Genomic DNA, 27,740 nt, shown 5'->3' with positions numbered 1-27,740 from the left:
GTCGATTCAGGTAAGGGGGGCAACAGGGCCGGTTTACCCGCACACTATCAGCTGATTGTCCCTGATGGCTTTAGTAAAGGAAGGGTTCAAGAAGGATGTTAGCAAGGCACGGTCCAACTGTGCTCCATTAATAAAGTATGAGAGCATTCCATTATCTTAATAATCATCGCCCGTTTCCCATTAATGGTGTGCGGGTGCGCGCCCTGCGCTACTGGTGACTGATAGTGCAGCGCAGTTATTGCTCCTGTAAGGCGGCTGAGAGGAAAACCCATGACACATAAAGTACTTCTGGGCCCGAGGCGCTGTGCAGATCTAATCACTCTGTTTGCTTGAGAGCGACCCGGGCTTAATGTAACTTCACAGCATTGCAGTTAGTTGCAGAGGAGTATGCAAACGCACCGAGAGCCACGCACTCCCACTGACATCTCTACTGGGACACACGCTTCAGTCACTATGCTACATGAGAATCCATGAAAAAAGATGACAAAACAAACAAATAAAAAAACACAAATTAACAACCAAACGTGACATCTGATCCCGCAGAAAAGTCCCAGAGTCTTTAAGTGGTCGGCAGGAGAGCGCCTGCACTCTTCCTGTGACGTAACCCGTCTGTTTATCTGAACCCGTGCTGGTAGAAAGCATTGATGGTGTCGGCGACGAATGCGACGAACCCGTGGTACAGGCCCCTCCAGTTTTGCCAGCGTGGGTCAGCATTCTGAAACAAAGATGAGAGGAGAATGAGCTCATCATCTGTTACATGCAATACAAAATGTGTAAGGGAAAATAAGAATCACTAAAACTTGTTTTTGTACATTGCAAAGCACTCAGGGACTGTAAAAAGAAACAGACGACCTACTTAGATTTCAGATATTGCTCTAATCATCTGCCTACCTTTGTGAAAAAGAAGTGAACTTAGCATACTTTTAAGAAGTGGGGAATAATGTACTTTAAAAATGGGAACTTTTGGACCAAATTCAGTGATTTTTGGTCCTAAGAGTTCCACAGAAGATATAAGTACATTTTAAAAAATTTAGATGACTTCTATTATTAATTTATATCAGGACGCGAAGAGACTTTCAACCAGTATAACAAAAACTGTTTATGAAAAACATTGACTACCCTCGCTTTATATTTAATTTTCTTTGAAATATGGTTAAAATGTACAGCCAAATGTACTGACATTAGTATATTAAACTAAAAACTACTTCAATGTCATTTCTATTGATACTTAGAACATTTAAAATGTGGTTTAGTATCTTATTCAACACATCAAAATAAGTTTACCTCTTTAAAGCATTATAAGAGATTATTAAAACATTATGATTTAAAATGTACTTTAAAATAAAACTTTTTAAGACATAAAAAGTCTCGAAAGTGTCTTTTAATACAATTAAATGATCTTTTATATCATTAATATTATACTATCTGCAAATACAGCTTGTTTAACAATATACTTTTAAAGTACAGTACACTACAAAGTGTACATTCAATACTATTAAGAACTTCTTGTAAATACTATTAAATACTTGTTTTTGTCACAATGGCATGAAGCAAAAGACTCTGGAAAAGTCGATTTGAGGTCTGTGTCTTAGTTCCTTCCCCGTTTGGAAACTGAATTTCGAAACTTTGTGTAATTATTAGCTTTTTCCACCTCAACTATCCTACAGCAGCCGTGAGGTAATTGCTTCGACTTTTGTGACGATGTGTTTGAGTGGGAGTGAGTGTAAAGGTTTATGTTAGCACAGATGTGTGTGAGCACAGACACAAGGTGGGGTGAGGCAGTGTCAGACAGACAATATCTACACAGAGGAGTCAGGAGAGGCAGCACATTACTCCTCAACAGCTGCTATGAGTCATCCGCTAAAAATAACTCTGCATGGGAGGGGGGGGGGGGGGATCAAGTGAATGAGGGAAAACAAGAGAGTGAGAGTAGAAGAATGAGCTAAACGCAGAAAAAGGTGCAAGATGGGACACATTATTGTGGCGGTCAGGGTGACTACATCCTTCGACCAATGAATTTCCTATATAAAAATGCACATTTAAAGTTTTTGTTACTAAAGCATAAACCATTATGCTAAAAAACATGTTTATTTAAAAGCTTAAATACTAACTAATTAAGTTAAAACAAAGTTTGACAATTTAACAATGCTTCAAATAATAACACAAGTAAACAGTACTAAAGAACAAAAAAATATATTAAGGAGCTGTGTGGTTTTCCTGTCAATTTTGTTGCTTAAATTATTAACAGCATGTCTTAAAGGCTTCATTTACGTTGCACAGATCCAATATTTTGAAACATATCCAATCTTTTTGCCATCTGTTACCTAAGATAAATTAAAAGCTGAAAATGACTAATATTATGTAAGATTTTAAGAACTAATATACTACATGTAATTACTATAAATAAATATTATATTACAAAAGTTTTTTAAAGATTTTATTTATTTAATATGATTAATATACTATATAACATATTGTAAATAATATATTGTATTACAATATATATTTAATATAATTTAATAGTTAAATATATTTTGATAATATAACAAAAACATTTATTAACAAATTATATTTCCTATAGAAATTTCATTTTTAAAGACTTATTAATTAATTCCCATGATTAACATACTATATTAAATATATATGATAAAATACATATTTAATATAAATGAATAGTTTAATATATTTCCATATTTTTAAAAGTTATATAAAATAATATATTAAATAATTTATATTAAATAAATAAAAACATTTATTAACAAATTATATTTACAAAATATTTGATTAATTTCCATGATTTCATGAAAATTTTGGAATAAAAATGGGAATTTGGAGTCTAACTAGGGCCGTGACCATAGACCGGGACCATTGAGTGGGACAAGTCTCCCCACCAACAATTAGAAATGGCCCTCAAATTGTCCCTCACCCCATCCAAACTACTTGACATTTTTCTCAAATATGGACGTTTTGAATTGTAAATACGCATTTATGATTCATGTAATTCCTAACGGAGTGTGACGTGACAACACACGTTTTAGGTTTTCAACATATTAGGCAATAAAATAAAAGTTCATGAGTTCAACTTCAAAGTAATTCAAATATTATTTGCAAAAAACAAACAAAAATTTACACCTAGAACTTCCTTCACTGTTCTATTTCTTTATGCTTTATAAACAAAAATGTAATCCCCCCCCCCCCAATCTTCAAGACACGGTTACAGTTGAGTCTAAGAGAAAGAGTCTGGACAACTGTAGGGACCAAGGCAGACAGTTCAAGAGAGTGGGAGGAGGATCTATGGTCCGGCGGTCTCACATGTTACGGTGAAAGAGAACGGTTTTGTGAGCACGTATACAGCACAATTGTTGCACTGCTCCGTTTAGGGAAGTCCCTGTCATGTCATTCTTTTGCCAGACACAGTAAACAAAGCCTTCATCCAGTAAAAACATACTGGTATCAGAGTTCAGTGAGGCCACACGACAGGTCGCATGCTCACATGACCACAACGAGACATACTAGTTTTATTGCATCGCGTGTGTCAGTGCAGGTGTGTTAGCATGTACGGGAATCTGGGACGAGTTGACTCTTACTGAGAAAACAAAACGATTGACTCTTGCTAAAAATGAGGAAAGTGGGGCACACACTTAAACATAAGTAAATCAAAGAGCAAAGAGGCAAAGCAGTGACGTCATGGGTGTTTGTCTGAGGAAAGGAGGGGGGGAGGTGGATTAGCCTATGTTTACTCCTGCTCGCTTCACAGACTAGCTCCTCACGCGATACAACAGGGATCCAGAGCGGGGAGAGAGGGAGGGAAGGTTATTAAGTTCAACCACAACTGGAAACTCGACTCCAGTCACAACACTCACTACAGGATTGTGAATATCATATTGATCCATTTACAAAAAGACCCACTGGAGGCTACATTTGTGCACGCCCTGCCACACTCGCTCATATTAACAAACAGACACTGCCCTGCACAAGCCTGTTGACTTTATCACACTTAATGACGCTTTGGCATATTTAAACTGTTGCAACTAGACAAACGTGATCCTCACCCTCTGAAGAAAAACATCGTTCATCTGGTCTCCGATGATCCTCAGCTGTAGGGCCACCCTCTCGACCGCCTGCTCCTCCAGCCTGGGGTTGTCCTCCGCGGCAGAGCTGCTGGACGTCGAGTCTTCTGAGGAGCTCTGGTTGTCTGCTAGCACATCAGGCAGGGGAACTTCCTGTTCTGTACCTAAATAAAAACAATACGAGTACAAATATTATCGACTGCACACAATTCCCTGAAAAGATGAGTGTAGATAATCTTTCAAAAAGGATTTAACAATTTTTCCAAGTAAAAATATTTCTTTATTTATAAATGTTTAATTGATAAATATAATATTTTTGGGGGGAGGCACACAACATGAACTGACCTTGTCCTAATTAAAAAAACATGAAAAATCTGTTACTTTATGAGACTTATTGACATTATTTTTACAGTCATGAAAGTCTGTCCTCTCTGTATGATTATCGTGTAAGGATCTGCACCACATGACTATAATTTGGTAGACATAAAAACAAGTATATTTAATTAAAAATTATATTTGAAATTCTTTTCTTCACATCACCCTAACATTTTAACTTTTAAAAAGCATTAAAATTATTAATTAATTAATAGAAGTTTAATGAAAAAAAAAAAATCAATAGACGTGCGCGGACCCTCCTGATGACAAAATTGTTGTTACCTGAACAGTGCGAGTAGCGGACGGCTGAAGTATACTTAAGACTTTATTTGAGTTCTTCAACTAAATGCAACCCCACTTCTGGTTGTTTAAGATTACTGTTTGTGTGCAATTGTATGCAACTGATCCACTGCTAATCATCATTTCACAAGTTCACAGTCACACTTAAATATAATTAGAGGGAGTAAAGTTCAATGCGTATTTGGCGTGCTGTCCGGGGTGCTCTCCACCCGTGTTAATTATCTGAACGTGCTCCTCCCAAACTTTGTCAATAAAACATCCCTTGTTGTCATACAATCTGATAGATACTGTCAAACTAGTCCCTAAGTTCATTTAGAGTTACTACTTTGAGTAAAAGTGTACCACTGCAAAAATGTTAACAGTGTTCTCATAACAAACTGAGATAAATGGGACTGTTCTACTATTTAACAGGCAGACATGCAAAGGAGTGGACAATCTAACCAAATACAGATTCAACAGAGCTTAGAATAGCAATTCTCTATTCGTTTAAGTAACTTTTGTTATGTTTGTTTTGTTAGGTCATGTTATGTCCTATTTGACTTTCACATTCTGTTACAGTAGCATCAATACTAATCTGATTAAATATATGACAACTCATCATCTTTTATTGATTGAATGGAAACTTCAAATCCGTATTCATAAGGTGGAAAGCAATAATATGTATCACCTTTGAAAAACAAGTACTGCTATTTCAACATGGCATAACATCCCGCCCTTTAATAGCTTGTTAAAAATCACCATGAAATTAAAATGGGCAATTCATATTTTTCTATGAAATTGCAATGATTTATCTGTACACTATTTTTTTAAGTAAATGTGCACTAATTATTATTTTTTTAATTAAAAAGACTCTCCTATGAACAGAATCAAGTACCGCAATATTTTTTCTTTTTCTTCATTCAAGTCACCATTTCACTGGGATACATGTCACAAGGACAAGTCTAAAGTCTATACTAAATGTTATTACATTTAACAGTGTTATTAAAGGACTGGTGTTGTTAAAGATAAATTTGAAGTAAACATGATAAATCTGTTTCTTGCTTAGCGCACTGAGAAAATGCCTCCGCGGAGAGGATTAGTGCTGCAGCCATGAGAATCCGCTGATCCTCGGCGCAGGTGACTTGAGAAAGCGGGAGTTCTGGCTTGTTGCCAGGGTAACTGCAAGCCGGCGCAGCCTGAGCTGAAATCCAGTCATTGGTGGACAGGAATGAGGGGTGGGCTGGGATAGGGTGGACAGTTGGAGGACAGGGAGGGACCAGGGACAGGCTATCAGCCAGTGAGGAAAGCCTTTAAGGAGGAGTGTCAGCAGAAGTGTCAGATAAGGTTAAATGATTGCTAAAGTTAGTTTAAAAATATGAGGAATAGAGAGCGGAAGGAGTGAGAGAAACCACAACATTGAGACGATGCGTGATTCTCAGTGACAGGCTGCCATTGTGGACTGAGCAGCACTTGACAGGAAGCCAACAGCAAATAACATGTCTAAACATGCCTGAGCTCTCTCACTGGGGAGGGGAGGGCACGCATGTCCTGCTGCATTTTAATGCTTGGAGCCAAAGCCATTGATTTTGTCTTCTGAATCTCATTTAAATATATTATGCTAATGATTTCCACCATGCACTGACGCACATCACATAAACAACATTTCACAAGCATGATCTCTATGTTGTAACGCCTTGCCTGAAATATCCCTGAGTAGACAGTCCTGCTGCTGGACACTGTCTGAGCTGAAGGCATCTTGTGTTGGGATGTGGGGTAGTGGTGGGGAGACAGTGGTGGTCTGTGTGACAATGGGTCGGTGCCGGTGGCAGGGCTGAATGATGCTGCCGTTGGGCCATATCACCTCCATCCTGCAGCTGTTCGGTGCTCCGGGGTTGCAATCAGCCACCTTGCTTTCCATCTCTGGTCGGGCCATACCCGTTACGGCCTTGACACGAGACGAGAGGAAAAATGTTAAAGAAAACATCTGACCAGTTTGAACGTCACCTGGTTTGTTTAAAAATGCAGCTGGACAAAAATGACATCATATAATTGCATGTAAATCTTAAGGGGAACACATTCAAAATTATTCAACTCTATAGACCAAATAAAGATGAAAATAATTTTGACTTATGGAATTAATAATAATAACAATTAAAAGTAAGAAAATCAAAACATTTTTTTTTCTTATTTGACCTAGCAACCTATATTTTGAGCGTCCACAAGATGGCAGAAACTGCAGCCTCGTGCTCACGAATGTGTTTGTAAACAAATCCGTGCACGCGATGTCACACACAGCATCTCGCGCGCTTTAACACAATCTTGCGCTAACACTCAGTGCATTTAAAAAGCTTAATTCCACTGGAATACATATTACATTTTCCTAATTACGACATTGACTATGATTTTATCATTTTTTCTCAATTGGCAAAAAGGGCTTATGTTGTGAACGTGGAAATTATGAAGCGTCGGAAAAGTGGCACCAACAAACGCTCAGCCGGTGACTTGTTGAGTGATGCAAGGTTAAAGATTTGAAGAGGTGGACGTTTTTGGAAACTGGCAGTTCTTTGATATAGCAGCATAGTTTCAATGCTTGTTCTATTACACAAATAGCCGGTTATGCAGTACTGGAACATTAGCAAAATCCCTTCTTCCAACATAAGCAGATATGCTACTTCTGTTTTGCAACATGGCAAGTTAGCTGGTTTTTTAGCTGGTCTAAGACGGTCCAAGCTGTTTATTTGTTGGTTGACCAGATACTAGTATACTAGATACTACTAACAGCTTGACTGACCACCTGGTATTGGTCTAGCAGCTTGCACCTGAACAAACGAGCAGCCCAGACCAGCTAGAAACCAACTGTAATTTCCAAAACACCATTTCCATAATAAACTGAACATTTTAAACAGGGGAGGACAACATCGAACCCCATTTTTACACAAACTGTAAAAAAATGGTAACGTTGTTAGCAAATATCTGATCTAAAATGAAAAAAAAAAAAAATTCTAGGCTAATGATTTTTATTCGTGTAACCTAATGCAGTTTGGTTGATTCTGTCATTTAAATAATGTTTGTGCATCATTAATGAGCAGTAATGTGCCACATTTACTGGCTGTCAAATAGGTCATTTTCACCGACCACTGTAAAAAACAAAGAGATGCATGTTCAAAAGACATTTAGGCTTACCTTCAAAAATGTGTTGCAAGTAAGTAAATGTTTTTCCAGGGTTGTTATCCTCTGACACCAGATATGTGTCGTGCGTGCTTCAAAAAGACTTCGTGAAATATCCGTTCATGTTATTCCACAAACTGCAGGAAAGAATAGTGTGTCAATTCATGGGATTCGTCATTAGCCGTGTGCTCGTGAGGTTGTAAACTGAAGGGTTATGATGACAGCGAGTTGCTTTCACTCCCGCGAAGTGCTGGCTTTTGGACACACCCTCTAAGAGTCTAATAACAAGTCCTGACATGCTCATCATCAGGGGCGTGGCGAGAGACAATGTAAACACACACACACACACACACACACGCACGCACGAGCAGTCGAGACTCGAGACAGCACAGGAACCACCAGCCCTTGCACGCCCATTGTTGTTTGTTTATTGCCAATGGGAGTAGCGTTGCTGTAGTATGTACTGAGCGTGCTGTCCTCAGTGTGAGATCTTGTCAATGATTGTCATCGTTCTGTTGACGTACGTTTTGAATAGAATATTGCATACAGCAAAATACAATAAAGTGACATAATAGTAAAATATATAACATAGAACAGCGCACTAAATGTGCCTTTAGAAAAGCAACAAGTTTAAGTTCGATGTGCAAATACAGTGCACACTGAAAAATATTTAATATGCATAATTGTCATTTTTCATATGCATTTTTAACCCACTGAAACTTGATCCACGCTTTTAAATCTATGATTAGCCAACGTTTGACATTTGACGCTATGATAGCCTTTCTATATAGCTTACATATCCATCTTGGAAACATTGTAACATGCTATCTGTTTCTGATACAGAAAAGTTAGTTCATGCAGTCATGACCTTTAGAGATTATTACTGTAATGCTTTATTAGCTGGTTGTCTTGCATCCTCAATAAACAAGCTACAGTTAGTGCAAAATGCAGCTGCTGGAGTTACTAGGTCAAGAAAATATGATCAAACAACACCATTTTTATCATCTCTACACTGATTAAGTTCTGTATCAATTACAAAGTATTATACTGTATACCTATAAAGCCCTAAATGGTTATTAGCTCCTGTTTATTTAATGGACCTTATATCGCCCAACAATCCTTTTTTTTTTTTTTTTTTTTTTTTGGTTAAAACCTGTTAGTTCGAAATTTCACGTGCAGTAGCCAACATATGTTGTTTGTTTTTGTTTATTTTGCAACACTGAGGAAAATTAAGTAAAACCACTGATATATATAGCATGACTAATGTCATTATAAAGATCAGTGAGTAAAACCTGAAACATGAAAAAATATAAAGGAACATTTTTCAAATATTATTTTTTTATTTGTCATTTCAGTAATATCAGATTTCATACTCAGATTTTACGTTCAAATGTCCAGTAGGGATATATGCAGTGAGTATGCACAAAAATATTACAGTTTGCTACTAAGCATAATTTTTTTCTCGATAACATTGTTTAAAGAATTATTATATATATATATATATATATAGAGAGAGAGAGAGAGAGAGAGAGAGAGAGAGAGAGATAGAGAGAGTTGTTATCATTAAAAAATTATTATCATTAAAATTATATGTTTATTGTTTCCTCCTTTGCGATATTTCCTCCTTAGCATATTAGCCATCTTACGTCATGCATAAGATGGCTAATATGCTAATTGAATAAGTGTATCGTTCAACATTCACTAATAATACATAAACTTCGAAATAATCACATAGGCTATAGTAAATTCGTTAGTCACTCTTTGTTCTTTGCTAATGATCGATGAACACAGCGCTGATAACGTATTGTAAATTGAATACGGAATCCCCCCCGGCCGTTTCTTTCATCCCCTTTGACCTCTCCAGCAGCTTCCGACTGCATGTATTGTTTAAATGCTGATGTCCTGCGCATGATGGGGAGCTTAACTTCATGGATATAGATGGAGAGCTCCTGTCCCACACACAGCAGATGCAAGGACTGTGTGGAGGGGAATCCCCATTCAGGTACATGTCTGGGCATACAGCCCCACGCAGACTGCTCTAGGATGGCAAAATCTTTATCAGTCGCCTCATGTTAAATGCATAGCCTAGTTAGTGGTGTAGACAAGAGTGTAGATAGTCTTTATTGTGATAGAAATAAAATAAAATGAATAGGCCTATTGATAAATAAGTAGTCTTGTAAAAAAAAAAAAAGAAAGGCCTATACAAAATTTGTATAAAAACAGACTACTGCAATATTTCAAAAATATTCTTTTAAATGTATTTATATTCATTTTATTTTATTATTGGTACAGTGGTATATGCAGGGTACATTGTTTTACTTGTGGTTTTTACCCTGAGGTTTGGCCACTGAGTACATACAGTCCTCTATGACATAAATATGAACAATTGATACAAAGCTCAATGGCCAAACAGTAACATGCTCATTTCCATCTCAGCACAATGACACAAAAGACTCTTTTTACTGTAAATAAATAACTTTTCCCTCCTGTGTCCACATGACAGCTGAGAACAATAAGTTCATTACCAAAGTTCACTACCTGATAGAGAAGAGATCATGTGTTTCTGTGACACTGCAACGGCTACATACGTTACCAAAACACAACGTCCACGTGGGTGTGAGTGTGAAAACACGAGACACAAGAGCGAGGCTCAAATTTACTTTGTTCTGGTGACATCATCCTTTACTTTACCCCCTCCTTCCTTCATACTTCACCGTATCTGATAAACCTGTCTCGAGCACTGCTCGTCCATCTCCCATTCCATATTTTTACATATTAGTTTTCATTGTTGTCACCTTAATTGCCTGATAAACAGTCCCTATTGGTGGTGCAGGGTCGGAGCTGCCACCCTTCAAGGTAATGGGAGGGTGGTGAGTGACAGACCCGGGATCCGCAGGTCTAGAAGGCTAGCAAACAACCAGTCTGTGCTTGCATTTAACTGCCATGTGAAAAGTGGTTATCGACTGTGGTCATATTGTTATTCTGTGCGCCAAGCTCCATGATTGTGGCAGAAATTGGTCAATCTGCATGTCACAATATCAAAGGGAAAAGGAGAATGGAAAATATGCAAGCTTCCTGATTCTCGTTCAGCCATGATTGAAAATTACTCTTAATTGATTACATGATATGAATGTCATAAGGATCCAAATCACCTACACTAAAAGCAGCAAATCATTACATATCAAGCAAAGATGATCACATAAGTTTATTGTTTGTTTTTTTCATAAATATTCTCAATAAAGAAACAGAAGTGAGAGCACATTTTTGAAAACCAGTTTCAGTCACATTTGTGAGTGTTTACTTAGGATTGTAAAAAAAAAAAAAAAAAAAGGAACTAACAGAGAACAACATGTTTTGTGTACCACTATGGGCATGTTTCTTGCAACCACATTAAACTGTTGACATTAGTGCTGTAGGATTCCTCTGATTATAGGCTCTACTTCAGATTAATTAGAGAAACCTACAAGATCGCGATTCATTGTTTGTTAGAATTACTCATATTGCCCATTAGACCATGCCATATTTAATTGAACATATGCTAATTATTACACTGCAAAAAATATAGTATAATGCATCTATCTATAGGCCTATATAATATATATATATATATGTGTGTGTGTGTGTGTGTGTGTGTGTGTGTGTGTATTATATACATAAATAGCCTTGTACAAATACAAATTGATTAATTGCATTTAACATAAAACTGTTTGTTTACATAATACATGCATGTATATATTATTATAGTTATATATGTGTGCATGTCTGTGTATAGACTTATATATGTGTATAAATATGTGTATGCAATAGTAATATTAATATATATACACATAAATATATTATGCAAACAAAAACGTTTGTTAGATGCGATTAATCGATTTGACAGCACTACTATATATATATATATATATATATACATTTGTTTAAATATATGAAGAGTTCAGATGCAAAAGCCTCTAAATGCCATTTGGAAATGATGATTTTTATCAAACTTATGTATTTAAGTTCAGTAATTTCACTTAAATAACAATTAATAGGTAATTATCATTGCTATTTAAGTGAAATTACTGAACTTAAATATACAAGTTTGATAAAAATCATCATTAAAGAAGAAAATTTCAAATGGCATTTAGAGGCTTTTGCATCTGAACTCTTCATATAAAGCATGTGTGTATCAGCACTACATACATAATGACACATTCAATTACTAATTTTAGACACAACTTAGAGAATTAGTTAGTGGATAAAAGGTCAATTTTATCAGCATTTAATATGTGATGTACAAATTTGTATGTATATATGTGCTTAAAATGGCAATATCAGCTCTTTAAACCACTCACAGGTGTCATGTTCATCCTTTTCTCCTAATGAAAGGTAGTGTAAGACAAAAAGCTCATTGTCCTAGTGCCGGTCAATTGGGAAAGGCTATAGTGATGTCAGAGCTGCTGAAGGCATTACCTCATCTCCATCATCAAGGATCATTTCACACATGGTTGCAAGCTGAGGCAGAAGGAGAGCAGTATTAATGGGTTTGGGGGTGGATTGGAGAGGGCTGTTAAGGCCAGCTGTTGCAAACATGACCCCGTGTGACATCCACAGTCCCAAAACAATGGCTTGATAAGGTTGGTTATTTTTAACACAAAGTGAAGGAATGTTTTACTCAAATCATGTTTATGCACTGCAGAGTTTCCCATTTCAGGGTTCCTTTCAGCTGACTAAGCAGGAGTCGGTGCTGCGCTTTTGTTGGCTTATCAATTTCATGGTCAGTTGTTTTGTGGAAAGTCAGACATTACATATTAGATGTTGAGTTTTTATCCACTATTGGTGTAGAATTAGTTTCAAGTTGACCCTAAAAAGTGTTTAAACCCATTAAGTTTTATTAACAGTATTAAAGGTTACGTAGTGCACACATTTCTTCTTCTAATTTATAGTGTAACAACAGACAATATGATGACTCACTGTCCCTAGTGACGGCGTGCTGAAAGCCGTGCACCTTCTCTTCACCTCCCATGGGCTCTCTTGTTGATAATTGTTGGAGTGTCACAACAATTAGGTCATTGCCGAGTTTGTGTTTGCAAAACCCAGAACCTGACACCACTTGATTCACTGGTAAGTCCAGACATCAAATAATGGGTCAGCGCTCGATTGTTTATCTGAGGAATGGGTAGAGGATCCCCATCTTCATCATAGAGCAAGCTTGTGTTTAAAGAGACTGACATCACCTGTCGGAACATCGATAGCAGGATCAAGTTGCTCACCCTTATCAAATGATACTCCTTGTCTTGGTCTGTAGACAGTGTTTACTTGGTTACGCTGAATGTTGTTGTTGTTGTCTGTTCGGTCAGTAATGGTTTATGCACATAAAATTAGGTGATTTTGCAAGGGATAGTTACAGTCTTTATAGATCAAGTGAAAGTAAATCCCTGAAATGATTCCAAATATTTTGAGAAGACCTAATATTTTCAGCTGTTTAAGGTAATTCAATTAATTTTTCAATAACTGATGAAAAAATAGCCAGCATGTTGTTGGAGATAAAGGCCTTGAAAAGACTTTTAGGTTGGCAGATGGTGTAAACCAGAATGCCTGAAATGCAATAAATTGTTTTCCAAGTTTGTGGATAATAAGCCCACAGCTGCTACCATCTGCACTTTCGATGTACACCATCATTCTAAAGTTTGGGGTCGATAGTATTTTTGAAAAGTTTTTAAAAACAGCCTCTTTTGCTCACCACGGCTGCAGGCAAACAGTAATACTGTGGAATGTGATTACAATTTTAATATATTTTAAAATGTAATTTATTCCTGTGATGGCAAAGCTGCACTTTCAGCATCACTACGCCAGTCTTCAGTGTCACATGATCTTTTAGAAATCATTCTAATATGATGATTTGCTCTTCAAGAAACAATATTTATTGTTTTTCTTAAGGATTATTAGATGAATAAAGTTAGACGAACTTTATATCTTACTGACCCCATACTTTTGTTCAATGGTGTAGCTCTAAGATGTAGTTTATTGACAACAAGCGGAATAATACATAAAAGCAAAACGTCAAACATTGGTCAGACTCTGAAAAACTATGTACAAAACATGTCCCTTTAAATATCTTCCTGTAGTCAATATAGTGACAAATTCGGCATAATCCCTAAGATGTTTTAAACAAATCTTCTTGATTCTCGGAATGCCATTCATTAAATTAGACAACAACTCTCTAATTTGCTTAAAGATTATGTGACACTATTTTATTGGTGGGCTTTGCTGCAGCGTCTATAAGCAGCTCGGACATACATCAGTCAGGGCAGTATCCCGCTGAGATGAGAGAGTGACAGAAGCTCGCTTGTTTTGCTGCTGTGATGTTCCTCTGCCCGGAAACAGTGTTGCCTCGACAGCTGCGAATGGAGAAGCGATTGGTCGCGAGGCGGCAGTTCAAGCATCGCGCGCGCTGTTCTGGGACTCTCGGTTAGGAGTGCGTGCGTCAGCGAGCATCAACATCAAGCGCTGCTTTGCTGCTCAACTGCATGTTTGCCTCGCAACGCATTCGACAAATAAAATGAACACCCAGCAAAGTAACATTGTTATACTACATGGGTTTTCCAGGAACAATCTTTGGGATGACATTCTCTCACTCTCTAAAACATGCTTGTTTTATATATATATATATATATATATATATATATATATATATATATATATATATATATACACACACACACACATATATATATATATATATATATATATACACACACATATATATATATACACACACATATATATACATATATATATATATATATATATATATGAAGAGTTCAGATGCAAAAGCCTCTAAGTGCCATTTGAAATTTTCTTCTAAAATGATCATTTTTATCAAGCTTGTATATTTAAGTTCAGTAATTTCACTTAAATGGCAATGAAGATTACCTATTAATTGTCATTTAAGTGAAATTACTGAACTTAAATATACAAGCTTGATAAAAATGGTCATTTTAGAAGAAAATTTCAAATGGCATTTAGAGGCTTTTGCATCTGAACTCTTCATATATACACTTATTTGTATTCTATAGTGTAGATACAGATTTCTTTCACCATGCCAATAAAGATATTTGAATCTTGAGATATATACATTTATTTACAACCTTAATCCCAACATTAGACTCCTAATATTTGCAGTGGCCTGATTAGCATTTCTCTGTCGCCCTCTGCCGATCACACATAGTATTGTCTCAAATTCAATACAAAATACACACGTTTTCTATTTTTATTTCTAACTATATTAAGCTTCTATTTAAGCATGGAACGTAAATGATCAGAATAAAGAACCATGAGGTCAGTGCACACTAAATATCAGACAAAACAAAAACGGTTATGAAGATGGAGATGTTAAAAAGTAATATGAAGCATTTCCAATTACTCTTCTCCCACTTCTTCATCAGGGCAGCAATAGTATTCCACAAAACAAATCTGACCATCATCGTTCCTCACAAGATACTGTAGAGAGAGAAAGCCTCGGCTGTCTGTTCTCACTGAGACTTTACAGGACAGAGCCAAGGCCTTTGTAGATGGTTTCAACAGGGAGATCTTATACCTTTGAGAACAAACATAAGAGAAAATAAATCTTAGTGACCCAGAAAAACTTTGTTTTTCTTTTACCACTGACATGCATAAGCAGCTTGTTTTATGAAGTTCTGAATTTAGCACAGATACACACAGCTCAGATTGATGGGGAATACAATCTAAAACAGAAACTGTCCTCCTACCTGTTGGTCTGTAATTTAGTGCACTGGAACAGCTCCATCATGTCTGAGTCTTTAGGATAATCATAATGGGCATTCCCAGAATTACCGAATGTGGATAATCTAGGGTGAAAAGGAAAATAATAATGAATATGTATTGACATTTAAGTTTGACTTAACAACACAATTTATTTTTCACTCAGCATTAGACCAAATTAATAGATTGCATAATTGGAGCTGGCATTATTTATTAGAATTAATAACCTGACATTAGTAATTCCTCGATTCACTTATATACACTCTTGTTCAAACGTTAGGGGTCAGTACTATTTTTTTCTTCAAGAAAATATTACTTGTAATTCATTCAATTTATCAAAAGAGACAGTAAAGACATTGACAATTTCACAAAATATTTATATTCAAAAATAAATGTTTTCTATTTATCAAAGAATCCTGAAAGTGAATTCTAGAAATCAAGGTTTCTACAAAATATGATACTGTATTTTTAACATTGATAATAAGTAATGTTTCTTGACCAACAAATCAGCATATTGGAATCATTTCTGAAGGACCATGTAACACTGAAACCTGGAGTAATGATGCTGAAAATACAGCTTTGCCATCACAGGAACATTTTAAAATATAATCAAATAGCAAACAGTTATTTGAAATTGTAATGATATTTCACAATATATTGTTTTAACCATACTGTAGATTAGAGACTTAAATTAATGTAAAAAAACGTTGACTTTTGAAAAGTAGTGTAGGCAAACTGATCTGTTGTGTGCACGATTACTGTACCTGAAGTAAGGATGGCTTGGTGACATAGTAATCTGCAGAACTTCACTGGTCATGTCAAGCTCAGAGAAAGCCTCTTTAAGACTGTCAGACTGCAGAATCACCTTGTTGGTCACATTTGTGCTGCAAAAGTCAAAGTCTATGGGCTCTTCAGGCTCCTGTGTATTAATCTTGCACACGGTGACCACACCACCTTCCTCCAGGAATAAAGTCAGCGGATATCCATAGCCATTGTAGCACATTTTCAGGGCAGTGCACACACCTCAATGGTACAATAAAAGAGAAATCAGTTAAATATATTTTACAAAAGAAAGCTCGGATAACCATTGAGATACACACCTGGTGTTGTGCTCGCCCCAAAGATGGTTAGGCAATCCAGAAGAACAGTTAAGTTAACCTGAAACCCAACTGCATCCTCTTTGATGGTGTATTCTTGAAAGATGTCAGCCTGAGGAAACAGACACACAAATACACGGTTAAACCCAACTGCTAACAACTGAACCTGTCAGAAACGGTCCTCCATCACCAACCTGAATGAAAGCATTAGCTTGAAGGCATTTGGAGTCCTCTACAGTGACTTTTAACCCATTCTGTGTTGCATTGAAGATAGCATGGTCTTTGAAAGAGATGGCTTTCAGGATGTTGGACAGATTCCTTGCGTTATCCAAACTGGCAATCAGAATGTACTGGTCAATGTCCGCTTGGGACTGAGTTGACAGGGGCATGTTTCTGTGTTGTCAGCATCTGTAATGACATTTAAAACATCTAACGTTAACTAACTAATTTATAATAGCTGTTTACAAATTATGATGATACGAAAACAGTAGAGACATTACACTAAACTGTATACCTACATATGATCAAGCTGTCAATCTCTGGGGAAAAACTAACTGTAAACATCAACAGTATATGTTATATACATATATATATTTAACCTACCAAGTATAGATATGAAATATAAAGAGTTACATGTCTTTTTTTTTAGAGTTTGGCGCCCTTAAGTAGCCGCTGCACAGTCTTCTTCTGGTGTTTTGATTAGTTGTTCATTCGATAACTCGCACGCACCGCAGTGGTCTGATGCGGAACTGCAGGAAGAGTTGAAATACAGACGTTTTCAATATTAGAAGGGGGGGGGGTCATCGTGTTAAAAGTTGTGCACACGATAACACACTTGTACTGTAATCTCTCATAATTACAACAAAAACAATATTTAAACATGTTTATGATATAGACCAATGCTGTATTTTATTTTCAGAAATGCAAGGTGTCAAACATAAATATTAAAAATGCTTCTGTGCACCCCTCTCACTCATCATGAGTTGGACCAGCCGTCGCCTGGCAGCCGAGACTATGGCCGAGACAGCCAGGCAGGCAGATGCGAGGAGTCAGAAGTGCCACATAATCAGTTAAAGGTCAGGTATGTTTGAGAAATTCCCTGTTTTATTTAACTTTATGGAAGTGTGTAATTCCATTTAATAATTTGAGCGACCAACTATAAAAACAACAACAATACGTCCAAGCTAGTTAGTTCCCATCTGGTCTGTGTTTGTTTATCTTTCTCAAGCAACCAGACCATACCAACAACAAAGCGAAACTTGTGTGAGCAGTAGCATTTATTCCTCGTCTATCTATTTAAACTAAGTTTGTTTTATGTTACGGTAATGTAACGGCAGTGGCAGTTACGTGTAGTTCAAATTAACCAGCTAACGTTAACTAACTTAGCTAAGCGGTTAGCTAGCTTATTGTGATCTGCTGGTGACAGTGCAGGGGAATCAATATTGTATTTGTTTTTCGCCATTACTGGGTTCACATTTGGAACGGATTAAAATGGCTCTCGTGCTATTTCTTTTAAAATACTAATGTTTATGTATTTCTGTATGATTTTCAGCTATTATCGTGCCACACAGGCAGGTTTTAGATCATCTGGACATGGCTAAAGACCCGTTGGCAGAGGCTGGTCTACATTTTGATGAACTCAACAAATTGCGAGTACTCGAGCCTGACGTGAGCCAGAAAACCACTGAGCTCAAAGAGGAATGTGAGGACTTTGTTGACAGTGAGTTTGTTCCTTTTTTAAAATCATTTTATTTATCTTATTGAGTTTAATTTATCTCTTGTGTTAACTAATCAGCATTTCGTTGGTTCTTTAAACAGTACAGATCAATAATTTATGATTGGCATTTGTTTTTGAAAACAGAGATTGGACAGTTTCAGAAAATTGTAGGTGGACTTATTGAACTTGTGGATGAACTGGCAAAGGAGGCTGAAACTGAAAAGATGAAGGTACATTCTTATAACATTCAAATAACCTGCAGTGCAGATTTGTTATGTTCATTTATATAACTTCAGTGATTGTTCTACAGGCCATTGGTGCAAGAAATTTGCTGAAATCGGTTGAAAAACAACGAGAGGCCCAACAGCAACAGCTTCAGGCTTTGATTGCAGAAAAGAAAATGCAGTTGGAAAGGTAATCGGTTTTATTAGTAGGACAATAGTCCAGTCTTATTAGTAGGCTGATCAATTATATGTTTGTGCTCGGTATTTTTCCACTATATGTGAGACTATAATTGTTTGTTTTGCAGGTACCGAATAGAATATGAAGCTCTTCAGAAAGTCGAAGCGGAGCAGAATGAATTCATTGATCAGTTTATACTGCAGAAATAAGAGTGCTGTGTTTTCTCCCTCTCTGTTGGACAGAAAATAAGTGATGCTATGCATCTTGACTCACAATGACTTCCTATAAAGTACTGGGTCCCAAAATAGGTTAAACAGTTTATAGGTGACAACAGACATCAACCTGTCTGTTTCAGCCTCAACCTCTGACTCTAATGTGTTAACATTGACTGCTTTTGCATGGCCAGGGGTCATACTTGTAAACTTTCCAACTATAGTTCATAATCTCAGATGCTATTTATATTCAATATAATTTATTTATACTATTTATACGAAAATTAGTTTGTAAATCATTATTTTTGTTCAACTGCAAAATACAGTATTTGCATGTTACTGTAAATAATCCCATCATGCAAGTAATTCCATTCACAAGTAATAATCTTCAGGTAAATTGTTTATTGTCTATATGATTTTTATTTTAACTGCTGTTTGTAACTTGAACCCATCCAGTTTTATTTTATCATATCCTTATGGCAATTTTATTGTCTGCTCATGGGACCACAACAAAATATTTTCCATAGAAAATATGGAAAGCTGTAATATGAAATTTGTTTACATTAACCGTTATTAGGTGTGTAATCTCAATATTTGATTAACTTCATACAGATTTGAAGAACATTTGAATAAAAATATATTTTGGTTTTACATGTGTTGTCATCAGTAAACAAAACTGTAAATTACTATGGGGTCAAAAATTGCTCAAATACATTTTTGCTTAAAGATTGCTTACAATTATCAAATATGCTGGTACATAATCACATATTTTATCACATTTAACCAGTAATAACCAACAATTACATCGGAACCCTGGTGGGTTATAATGAATGCATCCATCTCGGCTCACCTAAAGGATTATTGGGAACACCTGTTCAATTTCTCATTGATGCAATTATCTAATCAACCAATCACAAGGCAGTTGCTGCAATGCATTTAGGTCAAGACAATCTCCTGAACTCCAAACTGAATGTCAGAATGGGAAAGAAGGGTGATTTAAGCAATTTTGACCGTGGCTGGTTGAGTATTTCACAATCTGATCAGTTTCTGTGATTTTCACGCACAATCATTTCTAGGGTTTACAAAGAATGGTGAGAAAAGGGAAAAACATCCAGTATGCAGCAGTCCTGTGGGTGGAAATGCCTTGATGCTAGAGGTAAAAAGGAAAAAGAGGCTACAAATTGCCAGAGCTCACCAAAATTGGACCGTTCAAGACTAGAAAAATGTTGCCTGATCTGACGAGTCTCAATTTCAGTTGAGACATTCAGATGGTAAAGTTACCACTGTGCAGGCTGGTGGTGGTGGTGTAATGGTGTGGGGGATGTTTTCTTGGCACACTTTAGGCCCCTTAGTGCCAATTGGGCATCGTTTAAATGCCACAGCCTACCTGATCATTGTTTCTGACCATGTCCATCCCTTTATGGCCACCATGTACCCATCCTCTGATGGCTACTTTCAACAGAATAATGCACCATGTCACAAAGCTCGAATCAATTTAGATTGGTTTCCTGAACATGACAATGAGTTCACTGTACTAAAATGGCCCCCACAGTCACCAGATCTCAACCCAATAGAGCATCTTTGGGATGTGGTGGAATGGGAGCTTCGTGCCCTGGATGTGCATCCCACAAATCTCCATCAACTGCAAGATGCTATCCTTTTAATATGGGCCAACATTTCTAAAGAATCCTTACAGCACCTTGTTGAATCAATGCCACGTAGAATTAAGGCAGTTCTGAAGGCAAAAGGGGGTCAAACAGTATTAGTATGGTGTTCCTAATAATCCTTTAGGTGAGTGTATAATGTGTAGATGGGCATTATTTTTGTTTCTTGGACTTTGAGGAAGTGTTTCCTTTCGAAGAGGTTGAATTATATGTTGAGCTGAAGAGCATGGTGAGCAGTATCATGACGGGGATGATAAGGTATGGAGCATAAATTGACACCAGTGTCAGGCGTTCGTTCAAAGTTTGGGGTCCTGGATGTGGCGTCAGAGGAAAGTTATGGAAAAGCACGTGGCTTAAAATTGGGACTAGAGTAGTGGCCACATGAACGGAGTAAATGATTGCTGGAGTTCTGATCCATTTGCAGCCACCTATTAAATGGAAAACACCACATCAATTAACAGGAGTAATGCGACCATAGTGACTGGTATGCATTGATAAGTGATTCACCACTAGATGTCATTGTTGTGTCATTTAAGATTGTGATGATCGAGGTACTGACCCTTCAGGAAGGCATATGCTGCAATTGGGAAAAAGGGCAGCTGCACGAGAGCTTCACAGAATACAAAAGATTTGAACCAGGCAGGCGGGTCCATCATCATCGGATCCTTGAATTCAGCAGCATACCAGTGCAATACGTTTTGAAGCTGTAACACAAATAATACTATTTATTTCGCGAGTAATAATTACATAAAACACCGCTAAACTTGGGATATTAACGTTATATGGTTCCGTTAGTGACAAATACAACAATGTGTGCAGGACAAAGTGCAAACTTACCTCAGGTGGATACAGATGTTTGGGAAGTAAAGCCTGAAGATCAACCATGAGAGTAATTGGAATGTGCGACGCAAAGTAAATGAAATATATAATTTCTAAAGCGCGAAGTAACATTTTAATTGTCTAACGTTAGTGCTTTAACAGTTTTTTGACAAGCTCCTTCTCCGTCAGTGGTTCAGTAGCCCTGGACGCCGTCAGTGGTCAATTAAAAAGTAGCGTGTTATTCCTCTGTTTCTTATTGGTCCTTTAACTCGGTCACTTCTAATCTTTGTTTTTCCATTGGTCCGTCGGCTCGGTTGATTCCTGAAGTGGGCGGAGCGTAGCCGAGGGAACACAATCACTACGAAAGTGACCATAGTAACTAGTTTTATGATAAAATAGATTTATTTTAATAATAATATTGTTACTGATATGAAATAATGTCATAACTAAGCATTAGCCACAATTTTAATAATAAATGAAATTTCCATGGAATTTGGGAAGGAAACACTCACCACCATTAAACATTTCAAGACTGTTACAAATTTACACTTATTTTATTAAATTATTTTGTGTTGAGAAAGCATGTTCATGATGACAACACACAGTTTAGTTGTTGTTTTCAAAATTCTCCATGGAAATATAGCAAGAATACTGTGATTTGGTCATCATTAGCGTTGTGTAATGTCACATTCTGGTATCTATTATAGATCAGAGAGCATACATACACAGAATTAAATCCTTAAATACAAACATTGTAAAAAAAAAAAAAAAGTATGCCTGCTGCACATGTGTACAACACCGATTTGATGTGTACAACACCGATTTATGGGGTTTTTTTTATTCACTTTTGTTCTGCATTCATGATCCTTTGGTTGTCAACGTCCACATAATCCTGCAAGATATCAGTAATTTGTTATCACTTATCTCTAGTATAAAGGTAAAGAGTTAAGAGTGGCTCAAGGACAAATATGACTCACCCCATCACTCTCCACAATATTCTCCAGGATCCTGACAATGTCTGTAAATGAAGGTCTCGATGTGTATGGATCCAACCAGCAGTCTAGCATGATCTGTTCCCTACATATTAAAATAGATATTTACTGGAAAACCTATTACTACAGAAGCTTGTTTCCGCAACAAAATTGAAAAATAGGTGATTGCAACGTTTTATCGCAATTGCGAGTTTATAATTCCGAGAAATAAATTTGCAATTGCAAAATTAAAGCCAGAATTACAAGATATAAAATGTTTCCTCGCAATTGCAACTTTTTGTAAATATTTCGCAATTGTGTATGCAATTGCAAGAAAAAAATTGTGAGATAAAAAGTTGAATTACTTTTTTATTTTTTATTCTGTGCTGAAAAAAATAAAATAAATATATATATATATATATATATATATATATATATATATATAAATAAATAAAAAAAATATATATATTTTTTTACATGGTCACTCACATTTCTGGTCGGCAGGAACTGGGGACAGTGTTTTTATATCCAGCACAGACACTATACACCACTTGCTCAGATGTGTTCAGATTTGGATATGGCAAGGTGCCTATAATAAAAAAATACAATATTTGTGATTTATTCATCAAAATATTTGATAAATCAACCAAATATCTCAGATATTTCTCACCAAATGACTGCATTTCCCACAGCACGATCCCAAATGCCCAGACATCTCCCTTAAAGCTGTAGTAGTTGTTCCGGAAGTACTCTGGAGGGTACCAGCGCAGGGGCACGCGCTCCTATGAGGTCACATTAATATTAGGCAGATGGTCAATGAAGATGTAGGAAGAACAGGTGCGATTAAATCACCTTGTGTTGTTTTTTCCTGCTGCTGCGTCGGCTCCTCATGCGGGTCAAGTCCCTGGCCAGGCCAAACTCTGCTACCTTCACCTCCCATGGGAATCGGCTCACCAAAATATTCCTTAAGGCAAGGTCACAGTGCACCACCTGAATGGTACACAGAAAACGTCAAAAATCATTCTTTTCCATTTTTCTATTCATGTATAGACCTTATGCAGACCCTATATATATATATATATATACCCTATATATATATTTGTCATCGTAATAACTTACTGACCTACTGTCACATATGGATGCTTGGTTTGTATTTCCACATCACAAAGGTAAGATCTAACGGATTTAAGAATGAACTGCTCGTTTTAAAATCATTATCATCAGACATTAAACTGCTCATTTGATCTTTTGTTAACTTTACAATAAGTAAATACACTTCACCAGCTTATTACTCTACTTTGACAGCAATATGCCATAGAAATACACAGAGCTACCTCAAAAACAAGAGTTTAAACACAAAATTAAAAAGATGGCTTGTAGGGGTGTAACAATACCCTCATGTCATGATTCGATACATATCACGAAACTGAACACATGATACGATATTACTGCGATACTCCAAGACATATGGTAAAAGGTTAAAAAATGTACTGTTGATTAAAATGCTAAATTTGGTATTACATTGTGGGTGGAAATGAATAGGCTTGGACTTAACACAAGACTTGGACACCAGATTAAATATATTCATTATTTTAGATGAATATGCTTGCACTTGTCACTGACTAGATATATTTAACATAATGTAGGTCACTTTTAATTGGTAACATAAGATTTTTGGCATTATCAGGACCCACAAATATTCCTCCGCTGCATTATTATACATTATATTTAGTAGATTAATGTGGTACTGAAACTGAAGCTTAAAAAAAAGATTCAATGTTTGCCTTGTTTCTTTCTTGCATAAGGTCTATATCAGAAGAGCTGTATTATGTTTGTGAAAGCTTGTGATACCATTTTGGAGCGCAAGTGCTCCATGGCCAGGGCGATGTGGTAAGACGCTATGGTGAACTGGCTCTGCAGCTCAGGGTCGGCACTCAGTTCGTCTTTGTGTTTCTGCACAAAACTGCGCAAGGTCCCGTAGCTTATGAACTCCATGATCAGCATATACGGCTCTGTGACAACAGACAGTTTTGGTCACATGATACATTACTTTAGTACAAGCTTGATAAGTTCAATTAATAACAGAAGTGGAGAGGGGATGTTTGTTATATTCCAAGTGGATTCATTAACGGATATTGCTATAACAAATTAATATCTCAATATTGTACTGTATATTTAGTGCTATTTGATAGGATTATTGTTGAACAGGATTTGAACAAACATATTATAATTATCGAAAAATGCTGTTACTTTCTAATCGAGGAAGCTTACAATTTTTGCCCGGTGGACGATCAAACAGAAGAAAAAAAACATTATAGGAGGGGCTTGAAAAATACATATTTTGAGACGAGACTATCATATGGACCACCCAGAACGACCACAAAGCAACAAAAAAAATCACTTTAGCAACACTTGTCAACCATTAACACCTTATGTCGGCAAGTGTTGCTCAGGCGAGAACTATTTGATATTGTACTTTATACAGTACTGAAGTATTTGCAGCATTACTTACCATCCACTGTATTCCAGTCTAACAGCTGCATCACATTTTTATGATATGCCAGCTTTCTCATTATAGACACCTCGTTTTCCATCTGCTTAGGGGTGATAACTGCAAATGACAGCAAATCTAAACATCTGCTGGATAATTGTTAAGATATTCACACAATAACTTCAACAGAAATGTGTTTGCCTATATTTTTACCTTCTTTTCCAATTTTGCAAGTGACCAGTGAGTGTCCTCTACAAGTGCCCCTTATCATCCTTCCTTTGTAGAAGACTCCTTCTCTACCCGCCTTTATGAGCTGAATAAGGTTCAGGTCTGCTTTTGTGAACCGGGGAACCTGAAGATCAATTTTTCATGTTACATTGTTTGAACACTATACAAGTCAGTCAAATCACATTTCAAAATAAAAATGTAGTGAACCTGTAGTGGAGGTTTCCAGGGAAATCTGCAGCTGGGTTTAGTTCCTTGTCTCTGTAATGGGTTCTCTGTAGTACGTTCTGGTATTTCGGGAAGATTCAGGACATCGGGAGATGGAGGAGGAGAATCTTGGGAAGGAACTCGGGGGGCCGACCGTCCCTGCCTCAAATCCCGTATGATCTTCTTCATTGACCGATACCTATTGAGAAAATAAACAGAGCGTTTGCAAAGCCCGAAACATATAAATGAAAATTATACATTTTCTTTCATAAATATATAACTGCAATATTTATTTAAAAAATTGTACAGGTGAAACTTGAAAAATTTGAATATTGTGCAAAAGTTCATTTATTTCAGTTATTCAACTTAAAGGTGAAACTAATATATTATATAGTCACATTAAATGTAAAGTGAGATATTTTAATAATTCTGATGATTATGGCTTATGAAACCCCAAATTCCAAACTAGAATACTGTGAAAAAGTTTTCATAGCTTTTCAAGTTTCACCTGTATATTGAAAGTGGAAAATTGTTGAAAGGTATTTATATATCTATATATCTATATATCTATATATATATATATATATATGTATATATATGTTAAATATGTTAATGACAAATCGATTATTCGCATCTAATATTAAAGTTTGTATACATTAATAGATACATTTATATACATATATATATATATATATATATATACATATATATATGTATATGTATATGCATATGCATATGCATATATATATATATATATATATATATATATATATGTATGTGTGTGTATATATACACACATACATACATATATATATGTATGTGTGTATACTATATATACACACACATACACACACAGAGACATTATATATTTACAGAGTTTAATATTAGATGCGATTAATCAATTTCACAGTAGAATTTAATAATATAATATTAAAATAAATATTAACAATTATTATTAGATAAAGTTAATCTGTCCATAAGGGTCCATTGATTAAAAAAAACTGTTAAAATATACTTGTTTAGGCAAAGGCATCCAAGTGCTATCATGAAGAAAACGGTAACTGCATACAAGCAGATGAGAACGATGTGTCCAACATCAAGGTCTGTAAAAAGAGAAAAACCAAATCAAAGAGAAATAATCCACAGTGTTCATATAGACACATGCAACAAACAGCTATACTTTTAGTAGAATTCATTTTGGTTTTATTTAAAAATAAAAAATTTAAAAGCATGTCACCAATATTTTTCACCTCTTTATCTAAAATTATATAGTAGGTGTAGGTGGCAACATTTCAAGTGGATCAAAACCTTTCATCAAAATTATACATGTATTTTGAACAATACTATGATTGTAAAGCACTCTGGGTGTACAGTAGCACATATGAAAGCGCTATATAAATGCTTCATTCTTTCTTTCTCTTTCTTACCCATTCTTGCCTTTGGACAATTTTGATTTGATCCACTTCAAATGTTGACTACTGTGTATACACGCACATATATACTTACTCCAGTTTTCTGCCTTCGTATCGGATGAATTGTCAGATGCCATAATGAAGTCAAAAGCATCATATGCTTTTTAAAATCATCTGATCGATATTTCAGAGCTAAAAGAGAAAAAAAGACACAAGACAAAAATTATCATTTCATGTTTCAAATTTCATTTAAACTAATGTTTGATCATATTATACGCCATATACCTTAAATGTTAACCAGGCGACGTCTCCTTGTATGTTCAAATGCAAGACCTGAAAAGCAAATGTTTAAAAGATGTTTTGTCTCCTTGAAGAAAAGACAAGAGAATGCAGGACCCCATGAACTCATTATGCAATGCACACCATTGTCTAACTTTCTTCTGCATGATATGACCATGCATGAAGACCACTGAGTTGAAGGTGGTGTTCAGAACAATAAGCCACATTTCTTCAGCATTTGTGGTTTAGAGCAGAGTTAGAAAAAATAGAACAGTGTGCAGATCGACTCACTTCCTGATTACAGCTCCTCTCCAAATATATGTGCAACCCACAAAGTGCTCAAACGTCTGGAGGTGATTCTCATGAACTTAATTTGTATATTTCATTCAAGGGAAATACTCTAGAGGAAAATATTGAGAGTGGAAGGGTCCTAAAAAAGGTTAGTTTAAATGTCAAATGTGGCTTGAATTCAAGGAAGTAGGTCTGATTGATGGCACTGGACGCCATAGAGCGAGGTGTGTGGTTTCCTCTTAGCTGTTGAAGGAAACACCTCGCATCATTCGCATGTTTAATAAACACAGAAGA

General features: G+C 36.1%; 5 protein-coding genes across 8 annotated transcripts; 1 reads left to right on the top strand and 4 right to left on the bottom strand.

Annotated features, from left to right (window-relative positions):
* Nucleotides 1-180: 180 nt before the first annotated feature.
* bbc3 (BCL2 binding component 3) lies at nucleotides 181-8,086 on the bottom strand. The gene is made up of 4 exons (XM_039671156.2): nucleotides 7,908-8,086; nucleotides 6,423-6,669; nucleotides 4,053-4,234; nucleotides 181-715 (listed from the first exon to the last, which is right to left on the bottom strand). Exons 2-4 carry the CDS (start codon nucleotides 6,655-6,657, stop codon nucleotides 614-616), a joined length of 519 nt encoding a protein of 172 aa, XP_039527090.1. The 5' UTR covers nucleotides 6,658-6,669; nucleotides 7,908-8,086; the 3' UTR covers nucleotides 181-613.
* A 6,913-nt stretch (nucleotides 8,087-14,999) lies between these two features.
* On the bottom strand, nucleotides 15,000-17,517 carry rad1 (RAD1 homolog (S. pombe)). 2 transcript variants are annotated; one of them, XM_039670429.2, is made up of 6 exons: nucleotides 17,360-17,517; nucleotides 16,951-17,164; nucleotides 16,760-16,868; nucleotides 16,424-16,682; nucleotides 15,647-15,745; nucleotides 15,000-15,474 (listed from the first exon to the last, which is right to left on the bottom strand). In XM_039670429.2, exons 2-6 carry the CDS (start codon nucleotides 17,143-17,145, stop codon nucleotides 15,297-15,299), a joined length of 840 nt encoding a protein of 279 aa, XP_039526363.1. In that variant the 5' UTR covers nucleotides 17,146-17,164; nucleotides 17,360-17,517; the 3' UTR covers nucleotides 15,000-15,296. The 2 variants fall into 2 exon arrangements, with proteins under 2 accessions (XP_039526363.1, XP_039526364.1); XM_039670430.2 differs by having other exon boundaries at nucleotides 17,275-17,474.
* Nucleotides 17,518-17,744: 227 nt separating this feature from the next.
* On the top strand, nucleotides 17,745-19,738 carry ift20 (intraflagellar transport 20 homolog (Chlamydomonas)). 2 transcript variants are annotated; one of them, XM_039671217.2, is made up of 5 exons: nucleotides 17,745-17,832; nucleotides 18,309-18,476; nucleotides 18,618-18,703; nucleotides 18,784-18,887; nucleotides 19,003-19,738. In XM_039671217.2, exons 2-5 carry the CDS (start codon nucleotides 18,350-18,352, stop codon nucleotides 19,082-19,084), a joined length of 399 nt encoding a protein of 132 aa, XP_039527151.1. In that variant the 5' UTR covers nucleotides 17,745-17,832; nucleotides 18,309-18,349; the 3' UTR covers nucleotides 19,085-19,738. The 2 variants fall into 2 exon arrangements, with proteins under 2 accessions (XP_039527151.1, XP_039527150.1); XM_039671216.2 differs by having other exon boundaries at nucleotides 17,745-17,837.
* On the bottom strand, nucleotides 19,708-21,799 carry tmem97 (transmembrane protein 97). The gene is made up of 3 exons (XM_039670547.2): nucleotides 21,589-21,799; nucleotides 21,311-21,455; nucleotides 19,708-21,179 (listed from the first exon to the last, which is right to left on the bottom strand). The coding sequence occupies exons 1-3, from the start codon at nucleotides 21,700-21,702 to the stop codon at nucleotides 20,905-20,907; spliced, it is 534 nt and encodes a 177-aa protein (XP_039526481.1). The 5' UTR covers nucleotides 21,703-21,799; the 3' UTR covers nucleotides 19,708-20,904.
* Nucleotides 21,800-21,947: 148 nt separating this feature from the next.
* LOC120478597 (fibroblast growth factor receptor homolog 1) lies at nucleotides 21,948-27,502 on the bottom strand. 2 transcript variants are annotated; one of them, XM_089121245.1, is made up of 13 exons: nucleotides 27,447-27,502; nucleotides 27,162-27,209; nucleotides 26,971-27,068; nucleotides 26,480-26,567; nucleotides 25,468-25,663; nucleotides 25,246-25,384; nucleotides 25,054-25,152; nucleotides 24,393-24,553; nucleotides 23,394-23,531; nucleotides 23,212-23,323; nucleotides 23,031-23,130; nucleotides 22,548-22,647; nucleotides 21,948-22,462 (listed from the first exon to the last, which is right to left on the bottom strand). In XM_089121245.1, the coding sequence occupies exons 3-13, from the start codon at nucleotides 27,011-27,013 to the stop codon at nucleotides 22,412-22,414; spliced, it is 1,227 nt and encodes a 408-aa protein (XP_088977371.1). In that variant the 5' UTR covers nucleotides 27,014-27,068; nucleotides 27,162-27,209; nucleotides 27,447-27,502; the 3' UTR covers nucleotides 21,948-22,411. The 2 variants fall into 2 exon arrangements, with proteins under 2 accessions (XP_088977371.1, XP_039526479.1); XM_039670545.2 differs by lacking the exon at nucleotides 27,447-27,502 and having other exon boundaries at nucleotides 27,162-27,381.
* Nucleotides 27,503-27,740: the final 238 nt, after the last annotated feature.

This window comes from Pimephales promelas, chromosome 16, assembly GCF_988280905.1.
Source record: "Pimephales promelas chromosome 16, fPimPro1.hap1.1, whole genome shotgun sequence".
In the NCBI taxonomy this organism is placed as follows: Eukaryota; Metazoa; Chordata; class Actinopteri; order Cypriniformes; family Leuciscidae; genus Pimephales; species Pimephales promelas.
This window is presented reverse-complemented; position numbering and strand designations above follow the sequence as displayed.